The sequence below is a fragment of the Chanodichthys erythropterus genome, chromosome 7, assembly GCF_024489055.1.
Source record: "Chanodichthys erythropterus isolate Z2021 chromosome 7, ASM2448905v1, whole genome shotgun sequence".
NCBI classification, from domain to species: domain Eukaryota; kingdom Metazoa; phylum Chordata; class Actinopteri; order Cypriniformes; family Xenocyprididae; genus Chanodichthys; species Chanodichthys erythropterus.
In genome coordinates, this window is record NC_090227.1 from 27,692,826 (window position 1) to 27,711,859 (window position 19,034).

General features: G+C 36.6%; 1 protein-coding gene across 1 annotated transcript in view; it reads left to right on the top strand.

The window, feature by feature from the left end:
* The first annotated feature begins 458 nt into the window (after positions 1-458).
* sema3ab (sema domain, immunoglobulin domain (Ig), short basic domain, secreted, (semaphorin) 3Ab) overlaps positions 459-19,034 on the top strand; it is a 42,674-nt gene continuing 24,098 nt past the window's right edge. The window contains exons 1-3 of the mRNA XM_067390033.1: positions 459-1,008; positions 12,492-12,652; positions 17,994-18,056. Of these exons, the coding sequence (XP_067246134.1) occupies positions 894-1,008; positions 12,492-12,652; positions 17,994-18,056 (339 nt within the window). The 5' untranslated portion in view covers positions 459-893. The remainder of the gene's footprint in view (positions 1,009-12,491; positions 12,653-17,993; positions 18,057-19,034) is intronic.

Here is a 19,034-nt window from a genome sequence, read left to right on the forward strand (position 1 = left end):
TTGTGAGTTATAAACTTGCAATACTGAAATTAAATCTTACAATTTTTACTTTGTTTCTTGGAATTCTGAGTTTGCATCTCACAATTTTGTTTTATTGTTTCTGTCATAGATTTTTTTATCGCAATTGCGAGTTTAAATCTCAGTGATGATAGGACATTTCTACCACACCACACATGCCCTTTAATGTCAGAATGATTCTTGCAGAGTGAGTGCAAGAAAGTGTGTGTTTGTGTATGAAATTCTAACTTTTTTTTCTCAAAATTGTGAGTTTATTCCTTCTTTTTTATTTCCCCTCCCCTGGGGAAAATACGCTTCTATAGTGTGTGGGATGTGGAAGTAGGAAAAAAAACCCATCTACCTAGAGGATCCTCTGCTGGAAGCACAGCCCTCCCCTTCTCTCTCTCTCTCTTTCTCTCTCTCTCACAGTCTTTCTCAGCTGGCTCTGCTCTCTCTCAGTCTTGCGCTGTGACTGTGTGCGCTGAGCTTTACAGAGAGACACACAGAGAGAGAGAGAGAGAGAGAGAGAGAGAGAGAGAGCAACAGAAGAGTGCCTAGGGCTTCACCAAGCTTTAGTTGAGTTTAGTCTCAGCCAAGTTACTATTTAAAAGTCAGAGAGGAAGAGCGCACAACATCTAGGAGATAAACAACCACAGGAACAGAACAAGCACACTTTGAAAGTGAAACAGTGAGTGGAGTGGACACTCATGGTCATCACCTAATGCTGTGGCTGCTTCACCAGGAGAGATGTGATCTTTGTGTGGTTCACATGCGCTGACTTATTCAACACACAGGCACACCTGCTCCATCCTCAGGTGGCGTTCCGAAGGACTGGATTGCTGAAACAACACAGTGTTTACCAGAGGCCACTGGACTGCACACAGCCAGGGAAGAACATGGACTACCTGTGGGGGATTGTACTGCTGCTGTGGGCTCTCGGAGTGCAGGAGAGAGGAACCGACGCACAGAGGAGCAAGAACAACATACCCCGGCTCAAACTCTCGTATAAAGGTCAGTCACCTCCAGCTGTTGGGATTCTGGAAAGGAGAGATATCAAAAATCAGTCAGAATGATTAAGTAGAGCAGATCTTATAGGCTTGTTAAAGTTTGATAGGTTCAGTCTGTGTTGTAGATGCTTTCTTGTTTAGAGTTGGCATTCGGTTCTGGATGCTTCTGGTGGATATTTCATTGATATGATTCACATGGTTTAATTATGCATGGTGGGTAATTTAGAAAGATGAAAACGAGCTAGATTTCAAACTGACAGTATAGGCGTACATGGATTCTTATGGTTAAGTTTTGCATTCATATTTAATAGCTAAAATATTAGAGTTGTGGTATTGAAGGTAATATGGTGTTTTGTGTTTGGCTGGTGCTAAAGGGATTAAATTACAGATTGAATTAGCGCAACCAGATGATTCATTATGATACTTTTTTTTTTTTTTTTTTAAAGATTAAAGTGGTAAAAAAGTAGTATTTAAGAAACATTGGCATTTTCTTTTCTTTTTTTTTTTTTTTATTTTGTAACATTTAACCTTAAGTGCATCTGCACAATAGTTATTTGAGCTAATACATCTACCTGGTCTGACCCTTAAATATTATTTTTGTTGGTATAACCTAAATCGGTAATATTAAAAAATATATTTGACTTGATCAAATCCAGTTATCTTAGCTGTTCCTACATAAATTACATTTTCTAGGTTACCAGAAAAACCTTTTTTAATCTATAGATTATATTATATATATATATATATATATATATATATATATATATATATATATATATATATATATATATATATATATATATATATATATATATATAATCTATATATAGCAGTATGTTAGAAGGAAGGGTTTAACTATATGTATGAAAGCATTTAGGATTAATTCTGCAAGACGCATATTATGTATGGCACGATATTCTGCTATTAATTTGAGTTTCATGCACAGATTAAATCAGGGCTTGTGTAGTTGAGTGTGTGTGTGTGTGTTTGCAGAGCCTGTGGGCTGAATGCGTTTGTCTGGATGCACAGGTGGGAATGTTTAAACTGCTGGCATTCATTGTTTCTCTGAAACACCTACAATTCATATGCCAAAAATACAGCCCAAACTCTTTTTTAAATTTATATCTGGCACATTTTGAATCTAACTTATTAATATTAGTCAGTCGTAAATGATCTATCACAGTGGCTTTGCTTCAGTACCCAACACAATACCATAATTGTAATTTATAATTTATTTCATGAATTATTTGAACCTTGCTTAGTTTTGTTCACAGTTCATTTGTTCATTCAGACTATCTATGCTGGCATCTAGGTGATTAGCTTCAAGTGATACCAAATTTGTACCATAATATCGCAGAAATAAATTGGATATGCAGTTTTTAATGTCAACAACAGATATAGGAAATGTATCTACAGTTTTGTTTGACAGTGTGACCCTATCAGAACAGACTTGCCCATTTTTGGGTCGTGACCCACTGCTTGAGAACCACTGATCATTCATATTCTTCTCTACGTGTAAATGTACTGTACTTTCCTTCACTTGTTGTTGCTCAGTTAGAGTAAATTGTTTATAAGATTCTCAGTGTTTTGAGGGAGTGTGTTATTATAATTGCAGACGTAATACGCAAGGTGTTTTTAACGGTGCGGTTTTGTTAAAACATTACAACTCTTCCCATCCGATTGGTGTTCATGATGAAGTGAGCTGTCATGAGTGAATTCACAGTAAGAGTGTTTAAATGAAAGAGCTCGTTCCACCCTCCCTCTGTAATTAGAAAGAGACACAGAGAGAGAGAGGTTTAACAGTCAGGGCAGATGGCTGTATGAAAGTGAGCCATTTCTCTCTCTGCCAGCTTTCTAATTGCACTGACAGCTCCTCATTAACTGGCTGGTGGAAGCTGAGCTCTATATGAACCTCGGTGTGTGACTGTCAGGCGACAGATCGAGCACGCACACAGGCACAAACACACAGGGGGGCTTCTTAAGTACCCAGAGCTCTCATCTGCCCGAACACAGATGCACACACGTCTGGAACTGTTCGCCGTATCAAACACTGACACCTACAGGCATGCACACACTGTTTGTGTGGAAAACGATGAAGAAAGAGACAAAGAGAGATGGAGAGAGGGAATGTGTATGTGTTTGTGCTTTTGCGCTCAGTGTGCGTGTGTGTTTGCGATGTATGCAGGCTGATCTGAGCAAACACGACTTGGTGAAACGCCAAGATTGATTTTAATATCCACCAGCACCGGAGCAAGCTTGCACACCTGTGAACATTTGTCAGCACAGTCTGGCTGATTCATCTTTTGCTGATTTCTCATCAGTTAAAATGCATGTGGGTTTGTGGAAGTAATTGCTCATGGAGAGCAGGCATTTGTTTTTTATACTGCCTTTACTTAATTTAGAGACAGGTTTTTTGGATTAGTTATTAAAACAAAACACAAATGTATTGTTTTTGTATTTATTTAAAGATGAGTTGTGTAATTTCACAATTGGCACTATTGTCACCAAGTGGAATTGCAAAAATATTTATTATTTTATTTTATTTGTGGCCCTGTCATGAGTCGCACTGGTATATTTGTAGCAATAGCCAGCAATACATTGTATGGGTCAAAATTATAGATTTTTCTTTTATGCCAAAAATCATTAGGATATTAAGTAAAGATCATGTTCCATGAAGATATTTTGTAAATTTCCCACCGTAAAAATATAAAAAATGTATTTTTTTGAGCGGATATGCATTGCTAAGGACTTCATTTGGACAACTTTAAAGGAGATTTTCTCAATATTTTGATTTTTTTGCACCCTCAGATACCAGATTTTCCAAATATTGTCCTATCCTAACAAACCATACATCAATGGAAAACTTTTACACAATGGAAAACACACAAACATTTATTCATCTTTCATATGATGTATAAATCACAATTTCAAAAAAATTGACCCTTATGACTGGTTTTGTGGTCCAGGGTCACATTTTATTTTATTTTATTTTATTTTATTTTATTTTATTTTATTTTATTTTATTTTATTTTATTTTATTTTATTTTATTTTATTTTATTTTATTTTATTTTATTTTATTTTATTTTATTATTTTATTTTATGCTTTATTTGTTTATATTATCAAATTATGCTAAACATGATTACATGATTTACTGAATTAAATGCATTTCAGATATTGATTTTTTTTTATACTTTTTAATATATTTGTGAGAATATTTTCAAAAAGTAACCATCACACATATGTACAATCAAACCTGTACACAAACGTGTGAGGAAGTCCTGACTGAGCTCTGGTGTTCCTCACAAGAGTGGTATCAGTGTCCCTTCTGAGCCGAAAGTTCCCAGAGCAGGTTAACAATAACACCTTCACGTAAAAGTGAAGTGGTGTGGAAAGACATAAAGAACACGAGAATATATGTGGCCGCATGTTGTCTTGAATAAGTGGTGCAGCTAGTACAAAAACAAGAGATTGGCTACTTTAGTGTGAGCATGTGTGTGTGTGCGAATTTGTGTGATGGAATAATGTTTTTGGTGTAAAGCTATCCCATTCCAAAGTGAATTTTTTAAGACGGCTATAATCTCATGAAGGAATGAGAGAAGTTTTATTTCGCTTTAATTAAGCTTTTAATTCACAAACACGCCAAGAATCTGGTGTTGGGTTGCGTTTGCAGCATGTGAACTCTGTATCCTCTTCAGAAATAAAGCCACAGCATTAGAGCGCACACACCTAAAACAATACTCCGCCAAATTCCTGTGAAATGGAAAACATTTATGCCATAATACAGTTTTTCCCCTTGGAAAGCAAAAAGACATGATGCAAATTGGATTAGATTTGATTTTAGGTATTTGATTGCTTTGAAATGATCTTTGGACCCTGTGGAAAGGGTTCAAATGATCACATACACAAATAATCAGAACTCCAGATTTGATTAGAAGGACATGCATTCTGTGATGAATGGAAAAAGGTGAGTGTGGATAGCACTCATGTTTCATTTGCCCACATACAAACACACACACACATATGTGCCCTGCAGAGCAGAGAGTGCAGGCAGTATGTAGGGTAGGGAAGTTTATTTTTATCAGCCTCAGATGGGACTGTTCCTCTGCCTCCACCTGCCCTCCCCTCATTGCTCGTGCTCTCAGATGTTTTTCCACAACAATAGATGGAGGGAAAGAGACAGAGAGATGGTGTCAGTGATTTGATAGAGGATGAGACTAGCTCTTCTGTTTGTGTGTTGTTTAAACCGGTGAGGTTCAGATTAGCAGCATGTCTAAAGCCACTTCCTCCTGTGTGACTGCGTGCTGGTGCTGTAGATTACCCACAATGCCAGGCAGGGGCACCGTATGTTCTGGAATCTCAAACACAAAACATGGCCTGTTTTTGTCCTGACTCAGCTAAGTTATGATAAACTACCATCGAAGTTTGGGGTTGGTAAGATTTTTAAAATGTTTTTTGAAAGAAAACTCATATGCTCACTAAGGCTACATTTATTTGATGTGTAAATTAACAGTGTTAAAAAACAGTAACATTATGACATATTATTATAATTTTAAATAGCTGTTTTCTATGTGTCACATGATCCTTCAGAAATCATTCTAAACACAGTTGTGCTGGTTAGTATTTTTGTTGAATATTTTTGTGGTATTTTTTTCAGTATTATTTGATTAATAGAAAGTTCAAAAGAACAGCATTTTTTCTTATCTTATGCAACATTATAATGTCTTTAATGTCACTTTTAATCAAGGTTATCGATTATCAATATATATTGATACACAAATTACTCAATAATAAATCTGCAAAGTCCTTATAGACTTTAACCATTTATTAGTTCATGAACAAACCTACACTTTTTTCTGAAATGTGTTTCTGTAGCATCAATAGTCTGACTATAGCACCTTCCAGTGATTTGATTCCTAAAGTTTTACATTTGATCCCCACAATCTTGAATATTTGGTTACATCCTTGTAGACTGAAACTGTTTGAATTTCCTTGTCTTTGTCTCTGTCAGCTCAAACCCTTGATTCTGAGAACCTGTTCCTCAGGGTGTTCTCAGGTAATCTTTAATAGATAAATAACTCTGGGCTAAATGATGATTACAGCTCATGCGGTATTAATTCACACAGCAACTGTCACTGTAGCTGTATCTGAGCAAAACCTGCCAAAAATAAAAACTCAGGCTCATTGCCTCTACCTACCAACTTTTGATCCTTTTCACACAAATTATGTTTGCAGGGACAGATGATCGATTAATAAAGATTTATTTTCGTGCTATATTATGACCACAAACATTTTACCATAGTGCATGATTTGTAAACTAAAACATTTTAACATTTGCATTGTCATGTTCTGTTTCTGTTGGTTATTTTCCTGTTTGCCTGCATGTTTGAGTTCTCATTATTCTCCTTGGTTACTGATTGATTGGTTATTCTATTCAGCTGTGCCTGATTAGCTCCCTTTGTTTTCCTCTCTTGTATTTATTCCCTGAGTTTCAATCTGTTTCTTTGTCCGTTCTCATTTATACAAGTGGCTGTATATGCACATTCTCCAGAGTTTTCCTTTAGCCGCGTTTCCACCACAGGAACTTTCCTCAGGAACTAGGAACTTTGGGGTGGTACTTGGTGTGTTTCAACCACAGGAACCAGGGTCTAAATGAAGTTCTGGGTAAAAACGTCCCCCTCAGAAAGTCCCTGCTCACTAGGTAGTACTTTTTCAAAGTTCCATAACTTTCAGGGGTGGGACTTGGGCACTGAACATGCTGATTGGTTGAGTTCATGCAGCATTTTGATTGGTTGACTCCATGCAGCATTTTATAGACCCCTTAAAAGTTTGTAAACATTTCAACGTTTCCTGGTGGGGGGGTCTTAGCTGGAGGCAAAAAGAGGCGCTGGATGCAATGTTGACAAGCATAAGAGCATGTTTTAGGAGGGATTTATTAAACATAGATGCAGAAGAAGGTTCAGAACTGTCCGAATATGTACTGTCACTGACTCTGCGGGACCCTGACAGCTATTTTTGTAAATTAAATTAAGTTTTGGATATTTCCTAGACAACATATGAATTACTTTCGGGTGGTTCGGGGAATTTTTTCAAGGCTTATTGTCTAATGTAACCTAACGCTGGGCTAACTATGATTATGGCTAGCAATGTGGATTATTTTAAGAGACCATTCAAAGGATGGCACACTCATCTATCGCTGTATGTTTGTTTAACATTTAAGCTAGCTAGTGCACTGAAGGTTGGTGACTTTTCACCTATAAAACAGAAACTTGCTGATTTGTACTAGATAAAACCAACTCACCATTACATATGCATCGATTATTTTACCTGATATGAAGTGTGCACTGCAAACACGAGTATTATTTATGATCGTCTCCGTCTGTATGCCGTATTGCATTCAACCACAATTGTCTTCTTGATTTCTGTGAAGGAATGTCTGCTGGGATCTGGTAAAACTTTAGTTTTGATCCAAAAGTGCTGTTCCTTTTATTCTGGCTGTCAAAAACACATCAAGATGACAATTTAAAGTCAAAATCTCAAACTTTTAGCGCGCCCGCTATTAGTTCTTCCTTATGTTTTGCCTCCAGCTAGAGCGGTGACGTCACAGTGACGTAGGCAATTAAGGGGTCTATTTCAACCATCGCTTTTAAAAGTCTGTTGCGGTGTGTACAGTAACAGTTGTTTGCTATTCGTATTAACAATTGAGTTTAAAAAATATGACCAATGGACTGACAATGAGGTTCAGGCTTTTTTAAGCTTATATGCGGAGGACGAAATTCACGGGCAGTCCTATGTCACCAGACTATCTTCACAGTACTTTAGACCCATATGGAAATGCAGCTAGCAATAGGTCTAGGGGAAAAAAGTTCCAGGGACAAATTGTTCTGGGTAATTTCAGTGGAAACGCGGCTTTTGTGTTATATTAAAATACTGTTGTCATCGCATTCCTGTCGTCATGTGATCGAAAGCAGAAAGGGCACGCGAGCATTGGAACTGACCTTGGAGCAGTGTAAGAAGGTCACCTGGTCTGATGAGTCCCACTTTCATTTACATAACGTGGATGGCGTGGATGGATACCTGTGCGCTGTTCACCAGACGAAGTAATGCCGCCAGGATGGGCAATGTTCTGCTGGGAAACCCTGGGTCTGGCCATTCATGCTGAATGTAAATTTGACACGTGCCACCTACCTAAACATTGTTGCAGACCAGGTACACCCCCTTCATGACAATGGTGTTTCCTGGTGGAAGTGGCCTCTTTCAGTCGGATAATACACCCTGCCACACTACACACATTATTCAGGAATGGTTTGAGGAACATGATGAGTTCAAGGTGTTCACAAATTCCCCAGATTCCCAAGGTATTGAACCTCCAAATTCCCCAGATCTAAATCCAATCCATCTGTGGGATGTTCTGGACCAACAAGTTCAGTCCACGGTGACTCCACCTCAAGGACTTGAAGGATCTGCTGCTACGTCTTGGTGCCAGATATCACAGGACACCTCAGGGGTCTTGTTGAATCCATGCTTCGGTCGGTGCCGTTTTAGTAGCACATGGAGGACAAACAACATATTAGGGAGACAGTCATAATGCTTTAGCTCTTCTTCTCTTCTTCTTTCGTAGTTAACTTGCTCACACAAAGCACTCTGGTGCAAGTCACGATAAAGGACCTCAAAGACTTGTAGAAGCGAGTTAAAATGGCATGGTTGCTTCAGAAAATGCGTTTTTATCTCAAGTTTGCTTTTGTAACACTATCGGTTAGTGTATGGTTTAGCGTAGGTGCTATGTTATTTTCAAACAGGATAGAGCAGTAACCTTTTTAGTGCCACTTGCCAAACATTTCATTTCAACATTTCAAGTCTTTGTCATCTCTCTCTCTCTCTCTCTCTCTCTCTCTCTGTATGTATGTGTAATCGACATTACTGATTTAAAAAAAAAGACTTTTTCACGTTTTTACTAGGCAGTTAGATAATAAATCTCATGTTCACATTTTGCGCAAGATCAGATTTTATTACTTGGTTGGAAACTTCATGTTCTCAGATGGCATTTGATTACCAAGCCCAAATAAATGCACTTCTCACACCTTGACCTGATCACACGCTCACAAAGACATGCACAATGAGCAGGATGATGTACTAATTACATGATGTTCTACCTTTGGAATCTGATTATGTGTTTGTTAATGCCCTGGCAACTGTCTGGATCATAGCAAAGGTGCCAATAAATAAACATTACATCATGCTTTGTTTTCCCCTGATTGCCTGATTAAAAACTTGTGTGAAGATGATTGATTTATTGTTTCGATAATGACACGGAAAGAACACAAAGCCATGCTGTTTCAAAACGACAAACACATTTTTATACACACACACACTATTTGTTCAAATGTAATGCTTTTCAAAAGCTTCCCATTTACAATAATCAAGTGCACAGTTAATTTCCTCTTCAAAAGTGAATGTTTGTGATTGTTGATGTAGCCATTTTGAGTTTTTAGAGACTATTTGTGTGTTCTTGCTGAATGAGTATGTGTGTCAGTTTTAATTAGACCTCTTCCCTACATAAGTGCATTACGCAAGCAGACACTTGACAATCCGATGAGACTGCCAGTGCCAGTTGATGTTCCACACTCATGTGAAACAACCAAATGCACACAGTCACTCGTTTACACCTGCGGAAGAAGTGATCGTAAAACACAATAAAAGAGGAAGGAGAGAGTATGACGGCAACATATGGTGGCATAATTCAACAGGTGTTTCTATGACATACAGCTCAAAGGAAATGCGCATTGAACTTTATGCTCTTTATTTCCTCACAGTAATAGAAATAACCTCATCAAAAAAGTCTTAACTTGGTTGCAAAATGCATTGCTTTGAACTGTAGAGGCTTATCTTCAATTATATGGAAATAAAATAAATATATATAAAATATTGACTTATAATAAGCCAATATATTGTAATGTTACAAAGTATTGATTGCATTTATTATTATATTTTTTTTATTTAAAAAAGTTTCACTATGTTTACGGTTTTGCCAATTTGCTAATGCTTTCAGCTATGAATTACAGTGCTCTGTTTAACACATTTTACCATGTTTAAAGGAACAGTTCACTCCAAAATGAAAATTCTGTCATCAGTTGCTCACCCTCATGTTGTTCCAAATCCGTAAGTCTTTCATTCATCAAGTGAAGATATTTTTAATGGAATCTGAGAGATTTCTGTCCTTCCATTGAAAGTTTATTCACCCAAAACATCTTTATTTGTATTCTGAAGATGTCCGAAAGTCTTGTGGGTTTGGAACGACATGAGGGTGAGTAACTAATGAAAGAGTTTTCATTTTTTGGATGAATTAACCCTGAGCACAGAGACAAAAGTGTCAGATTTTATGTGAGTTTTTGGTTAATAGAAGCATTATAGCTTTATGAACAATTTGTATTTTAAGAGATGCTGCTTTGTCTTAGAAAAAGCCTGTGTATTGCATGAATGCACATTGAAGTGATGGTGAGATGAATTCCTGGTGTTTCAAGTGTGTCTGAGTGTGTAAAAGGCATTCTGAGTGTTTTTTAGTCATAGTGCCAAATGGAAACACCACAGGCACTCCAAAATGAGTTCTCCAAACCCAAGTGAGAGTTTCACTGTCATTCTCTCTTTCTCCTCTTGTCTTGCTGACCTCTTTTAAGTCATCTCAATCCTAATTTTAACCTCTCATCAACCTGTTCTTCTTTTCTCCTCTGTGGCACTCCACAGGTCTTGTCTTTCCATTCTCACACTCTCCTCTTTCACTCTTTCCTCTCTCCTGTTACTCCTGTTTTTCCTCTTTGGCCATTTGAAAAACTCTTCTGTCACACTGAATTCTGAAAACAAAACACTATTCCTTTATTATTTAATTCACTCGTTTATTGAGCGCATAAGGTTGAATAGTGTTTGTGTGTGTGTTTGTCTGTGTGTGTGTGTGTCCCTGGCAAACCCTACATTTTAGATTAACCCTAAAAATGTTCTTTTTTTGGTCCCCATGAGGAAAAGGGCTTATATCCCTAGCCCCTTACCCTAACCCTTCCTATCAAAACTTCAGTAAGTGCTTAACCTGAACCCTTACCCTTTACCAATTTATAACCTTATCTCTAAAACCAAGTCTTGACCCTCCAACAGGCCTTTAAAGGGGAAAATGTTCTCACTTTACTCTCTTGTTCCTCACTCCGATGCTGTCACTCCGACACTGCCATATTTCTCAGCTGCTATTAATGTCTATCTGGAGAGCAATTTAAATGTGACGGCAGGGAAAATCTTACTTCCCTTAAGGACAAATACTGTAATTATAGCTTGCTGTTCATTAAAGAAACAGTTCTCCCACCAATAGAAATTCTGCCGTCATTTACTCACCCTCATGTCATGGTATGACTTTCTTCTGTGGAATATATAAGGCGATGTTAGGCAGCATGTTCACAGTGCACATATAGCATGACAAAAGTGCTCTCAAGTCCTCCATAAAGGATGTAAAAATACCATAAAAGTGTTCCATATAACTCATGCACTAAATTATCATGGTCATTCTGTTCTGTATAGTCTTAGTGCTTGATTGTTCATGGTGTTTATTAAATATTATTTGATAATCTTTCTGCACCACAAATCTTTGTTGGACTCTTCACAGCTACCCGTGACAATGTTCCCAGATTTCCGAGGCAATATGATAGATTTGTTTGAGGAACAGGCCAAAATTGTCGGTCATTATTCACTGAACTCACAGTACCCCACTGTACCCCACAGTTATCATCTCTGCATGCACATTTTCAAATTTGAATGTAAAGATAACAATTTTTATTCTGTCTCTCACACAAAGCTCTATTGCATGTCTTCAGAAGACTTGATACTTTAGTGTGGTATTTTTATTGTGCTTTCTTGTGGCTTGACAGCCAATGAGTGAAGTTTGGAACACGGGGGTGAGTAAATAAAGACAAAATTGTCATTTTTGGATGAACTATTCTATAATAAAGGAAACGAAAACGAAATAAGAAATCCCTAGCAAATGTGTCCCATCAATATTTTGAAGCTACTTGAAACTAATTTTTACAGATCGCTCATGTTTTTTATGGCTTGGCTTCATTCAGTTACTTGCTCTGTAGAGAAAAATCTACATGAAGAACAAAAGCAAAATCTACAAGCAAATATCTATGTGTATCCATGAGCACCGCCAGCTTTCCCAGCTGTATTTTAGCCAAAACCACAGTCACACGTCTCACACACACTAGAGCAGAGCTGCCATCCCTGCTGAGCTGTTCGCTGTCAGTGCCAAGGTCCATCTTTTAGTCTTCCCATCAGCCTTATAACTCTCAAATGAAGATTACAAACATCAGGTTTTTGCATATTATTGACCATATTTTAAAGCTCCGCATATGTGTGGTCATTTTTCTTTCAGCGTTTGCTTTTGAAGTTTGTTGGAGACCATCTCTCATATGTACAGTAAATCTTATTTACTATGTTCACTTTTTCCCTACAGAAATGTTGGAATCCAACAACCTGCTTACTTTCAATGGACTGGCCAACAGCTCTGCCTATCACACCTTTTTATTGGATGAGGAGAGAGGTCGGCTTTTTGTGGGGGCAAAAGACCATGTGCTGTCCTTCAACTTGGTGGACATCAATATGGACCAGCAACTGGTAAGAAGATGGGAATTGCTATTAAACCAATTTTGGCGATCAGCACTGCACATGGGACATTGTTCAAATGAAACTAATGTAGATTTGCTAGTTGTAGGGATGTGCAAAGCATACACTCTAAAAAATGCTGGGTTGTTTCAACCCAATTTTGGGTCAAATATGGACAAACCCAACTGTTGGGTTAAAAAAATTAATTTAGAGATTTAACCCAACGGTTGGGTTTGTCCATATTTGACCCAAAATTGGGTTGAAACAACCCAGCATTTTTTAGAGTTTACTTCAAACTTGAATGCCTGGTAAGTCTAAACTAATTTGTTACTTGGTCTTAGGGAAACCATGCATAATTAGTCTGGTTTAGGGTCACATCCATAAGGGACTAGTCAAACAGAGACTGAAAACCAAAACATTGCTCACACAATCTGTTTTGAAGTCTTGAGAGTTATTGTCTTGTGGGTTATTATTAGAGATGGTGAATTTGTTACAGAAACTGTGTTTTGACAGAATTTAGAGTTTACGCAATTTAGCTGTAAGTTGCTGATAGTGTAACGGTTAGTATGTTAAAGCTGTCAGCACTCTAAACCCTCTCAGGGATGTTGTGTCTCTTAAAGTCCATCTGTTTTAAACCACCACTGCTAACAAATTAAAGCTAAAATACTTCATATAAAGTTCAAGTTTTATGTAAAATAGCTGTACTTTTGCTAATCTCTCTGTCTCTTTGTCTTTCTCTTGTTCTCTCTCTCTCTGCCTTATACATACAAATGAACACATCAGCACACAGGGGGATCTGTTTCTAGTGAAAAGAGTATGAATATTTCAGAGTAAAGCTGTCATACTGATCACATAGAGTCTGGCTGAGAGCTGCTATCCATTCACCTGGATAAATAATAAACATAGCGAAGTACGGACGGTGCCAGGGCAAAACCGCAACCCACTTTAGCTTATATGTAACTTTATAAACATAACCTTCACAGAGTAAAGGTAATATAAATGTTGCCATATGAGGAAATACAGGATATGTAAGTTATCCTGAAAAAATTACTTTAGTTAGATGGCTTAGTTATATTGTAAAGAGCAGTTCAAACAAGACATGTTGTTGCATTAAAGGATTAGTTCACTTCAGAATTAAAATTTCCTGATAATTTACTCACCCCCATGTCATTCAAGATGTTCATGTCTTTCTTTCTTAAAACATTCCAGGATTTTTCTCTATATAGTGGATTTCACTGGGGTACAATGGTTTGAAGGTCCAAATTGCAGTTTCAGTGCAGCTTCAAAGGGCTCTACACGATCCCAGCTGAGGAATAAGGGTCTTGTCTAGCAAAATGACCTGTCATTTTCTAAAAATTGATATACTTTTTAACCACAAATGCTTGTCCTGTGCTGCTCTGCGATCCACCACACATGATGTAATCACGTTGGAAAGGTCACACGTGACGTAGGCGAAAGTACAAAGTGAACGTACAAAGATTAAGTCAAACCCCCTTTACAAAAAAAAGGTAAAACAAAGATGTTGGATGATTTTGAAGTTGGAGGAAAAAAGTTTTTCACCCTATTGCTGTACGTGTGACCGTTCCACCTACGTTACGTGTGACCTTTCCAACATGATCACGTAGTGCGTGGTGCATCGCAGAGCAGTGCAAGACAGGAATTTGTGGTTAAAAATTATATAAATTTGTACTTTTTTTTTTAAGAAAATGGCTGATCGTTTTGCTAGACAAGACCCTTATTCCTCGTCTGGGATTGCATAGAGCCTTTTGAAGCTGCACTTTAACTGCAGTTTGGACCTTCAACCCGTTGTACCCCAGTGAAGTCCATTATATGGAGAAAAATCCTGGAATGTTTTCCTTAAAGGGGGGGTCTAATGCTATTTCATGCATTCTGACTTATTTTCACTGTTAAAGAGTTGGATTTTCATGCTAAACATGGCCAAAGTTTCAAAACACGAGTTAAACGTATGACTGAGTATTTCTGTGCCAAAAATACTCTTCCGATTCCTCACAAACTTCATGTAATAAAGGGGCGTAAGTTCCTTGTATGGACACTTTGTGCACACACAGCGACCAGAGCGAGAGAGCAAGAGCACGGCCATTTTTCTCACACATTTTTGGTTCAATCAACGCGCTTGGTTCGGCTTTACGGAAGTCATCGGCAGCGCTGCACAGGATGCTCGAGAAAGATTTGTCACTTCGTTTTTAGACCACGAAATCATCAATGTCACCAAAGAAGCGTGTTTTTGGTTGTGAGGGAAAGAAAACCTTGCTTCCCAAAGAACCCAGCGTTAAGTGGAGCTGAGCGATTTGTGCTCATGCATTAAATTGATGCTATAACTATCAAAATAAGGATAAAGTCATGTCTGATAGTTGCGATCACTTTTTTATTGGTGAAGATGAATGGAGAATATCTCGTGTTTTTCCGTGGACTTGTGGAAAAAAATTTTTTCTTTATATAAGCATAAAAGCTTATAAATCAAGTCAATTATGTTTTTTGAAAAATGTGTGAGAAAAATGTTTTGTGTGAGGGCTGTGTTTAGGGGTTGGGGTAGGGTAGGTATAAGGGAAAGAATATACAGTGTGTACAGTATAAAAATCCTTATGTCCATGGAAAATCCCCATAAAACATGTAAACGCAACAAGTGTGTGCGCATGCTTGTTTATGTGATTTATGAGGACATAAATTTGTATAATGACATGGGTATAAGACTTGTATTACAACGTAAACATGGTTCATGTGGACATTTCCTGAGTCATTAAAATGGCTTAAAAACATACTAAACAGTGTTTTATTGTAAAATTGTAAAATGCAGAACATTTTCTGTTACTGGCAGGTTTTGTGGTAGGGCTAGTGTAGGGGGATAGAATATATAGTTTGTACAGCATAAAAATCATTATGTCTATGGAATGTCCTCATAATTATAGGTGCACCAATATGAGTGTGTGTGTAAATTGAATATCTGACTGTATGATGGAGAAAAATTTCCATGACCACTGAAAGAGGATCTGAATGTGGTTACCATAATAGAGATGTTCCCATTTGGTTATTTGTCCCACTCTAAAATAAAAAAGTGGGTCGAAAAATTCTGTTATTGTCAGGAACAGTGACATCGGGGTCTAATGAGGGCAACATGTACCGCTACCAAAGAAAACTTTCTTCCTCCAGACAAATTTCCAAATCGTGAATATTCAGTATTGTACAGTACTCTCTCTCTCTTTGTCTCCCTTAGAAACACAGACACACAATTTCACTCAGAGCTTATCTGATCAGGATGCAGTTTCACACATTCACAGCCATCAGACAGGAGCTATATTACAGCACACTCAACTCTTTCCCACAGGGAGAATGTACAGTAACTCGCTGTGACAGCAGTCCCATAGAAACCTTGTTTTTTCCCACTCATGCTATTCCATTACTCTTTTCACTAAAGCCCTCTCACACCATTCCTAGGATTTACACATCTGGATTTTTTTTTTAAAATTTTATTCATAAGGATGCATTAAATTGATCAAAAGTGACAGTAAATACTTACGTCTGTTATGAAAACATTCTATTTTAAATAAATGCTGTTCTTTTGAACTTTCTGTTCATCAAAGAGTCCTGAAAAAAATCACATTTTTTATTGAGCAGCACAACTGTTTTCAACATTGATAATAATAATGTTTCTTCAGCACCAAATCAGCATATTAGGGTACGTTTACACGACAACGATATGCTTAAAACTGAGAAGTTTTTCCTTTGAGTTTTTTGCGTACAGACAACACCATTGTCAAAACAATCCCCATTCATACGGATCTGCGAAAATTACTAAAAATGCTGTATTCTTCTGCCAGGACAGATGGCGATGAAACACTACAGACTGAACATGTAATGTACATGTGCATGACATCATCATTTCCACAGATTTGCGTTTTTGTTGTTTACACAGAAACCGTTTTCAAAAACTTGAACTTTGAAACCCGTTTTCAAAAGCTTGTGTTTTCAGGCACCCAAAACACTGTTAACAGTGTTAATGAACAGCCAAACGCATTATAAGTTTTACGTTTTATGTTTAAAACGGTATAAAAACGGCATATTAGATGATTTCTGTAGGATCATGTGACACTGAAGACTGGAGTAATGATGCTGAAAATTCAGCTTTGCCATCACAGGAATAAATTATATTTTAAAATATTTTTACATAGAAATCAATTATTTTAGTTTCTATTAATTTTCCACAATATTACTATTTTTACTGTATTTTTGATCAAATAAATGCAGCCTTGATAAGCATAAGAGATAAAAAAAAAAAAAAAAAAAAAAAAATTACCAAACCCAAACTTTTGATAGTACGGAAAAGGATTAGGGCCAAGCAATAATAAAAAAATAAAACCATCTCGAGATTAAAGTTGTTAAATTTTGAGAAAAAAGGCGAGATAAAATGTTGGGAATAAACTCATTAAATTATGAGAAAAACGTCATTAAATTACAAGATCAAATTTGTTAAATTACTAATTTGTTCTCATAATTTAACGACTTTTTCCTCGTAATTTAATGACTCTATTCTCAACATTTTATCTCGACTTTTTCTTGAAATTCAACGACTTTTTTCTCATAATTTAACGAATTTGTTCTCATAATCTAATGATTTTTTTCTCGTAATTTTTTCTCTTCATCACCCTGTAATATTCCTGGCCCTCCTGTAAAGTAAGTGAAATTGCATATTTAGAGGCCTACAGTGTAGTTGCTTTGATATAAAAGTGTTCTCAGTAAAGGTTGAATCTCATTTCCATCTTCTGAGATGCTCTGAAGTTTCCTGTGTTGACAATCAAGTGGAATATTTTTGTATGATCTACTGAATAATAGCCTCTCATGAGTAACAATAATAATCGTTGACCACTGTTGCATTTAATATTATATTTTTTGTAATGTCCCCTATTTTAATTACTATACATGTTGAGAAATAAAGTGTGAAATAAATGATGTTATATAATTATATAAACATATATAATTGCATTTCAAATACTTTGTGAAGATTGCTAAATTTGATCCAAAATGGTGGCATCAGTAAACAGTGGCTTTGATGTGAAGTGTATGACTTTGGCATGCTGGAGGATTCAAATTGTAAATATTTTCCTGCTAAACTTGTTGCTATGCTACATTTCAGTGAGTGAATGTGTAGTATTTATCAGCTTTAAACAAATAGGTTACTACTGTAGGTCTCTGAGGTTTAATAGACAACCAGAGCATAGAAAAAGAAGAAAAGAGAGATAGAGTATGAGTATACAACCAGTATTTCCTAAATAAATCAAAATAAAATATTCTTTCCCCTTTAACTTTCTGTCTCTTTCTCTCTCTCTCTGACTGGTAGATATCTTGGCCTTCTTCACCTTCTCGACGAGATGAATGCAAGTGGGCTGGGAAGGACGTCCAGGTAAGTGCTTTTCGCTTTATTTTCTTCCCATCCTCTTTCTTCTGGCCTCTCTGCAACCCTGAGATCTGTCGGAAAGACTTCACCAATGCACTGAATTGCTTGTTTGTCTGTACCATTCCACTTGTCTTTGGTTCATCTCTCATATATCTCACTTTGTAGTAAATTTTTTATTGTATGTGTGATATATAAACTCAACAAGATGAGACTAAATGATTACATAAAACTCTAGCTTTGAACAAAACTATTATCTGTCATAATGTTTTTAAAGGACCATATTATGCACAATAATTCTTCACTTTAATCTTTGTCAATGCTTCTTTTGCCAAAAACAGTAGTAATGATAATTTCCCACCCTCCCTCCGACCTTTAGAATTAAATAGCCTGTTTTTGCTTCTGTCCTTTTTTCTGTCATCTTTGTAAATTACCGCTTTTATGATTAGGGACATCTGAATAATAGACGATATGTAAATGTGGGCAGTCATATTTTAATGTACAATTTATGAACAACTCGCTTTCAATGGAGCGTTGTATTGTGAACATTATAGTATGTTTACTATTTAAACGTTTGGGATCTGTAAGACCCCCAGCAGGTACTTTTATAAAGAAATTAATACTTTTATTCAGCAAGAATGCATTAAATTGATCAAAAATGACAGTAAACATTTATAAAGATTTATATTTCAAATAAATGCTGTTCTTTTGAACTTTGTATTTATCAAGTAATCCTAAAAATATTTATCACAGTTTCCACAAAAATAATAAGCAGCACAACTGTTTTCAAAATTCATAATAATATGAAATGTTTCTTGAGCACCAAATCAACATACTGCATTAGAATGATTTCTGAAGGATCATGTGACACTGAAGACTGGAGTAATGATGCAGAAGATCCAGCTTTGCTATCACAGGAATAAATTACAATTTAAAATTGTAATAATATTTCACAACATATCTGTTTTTTACTGTATTTTTAGTGAA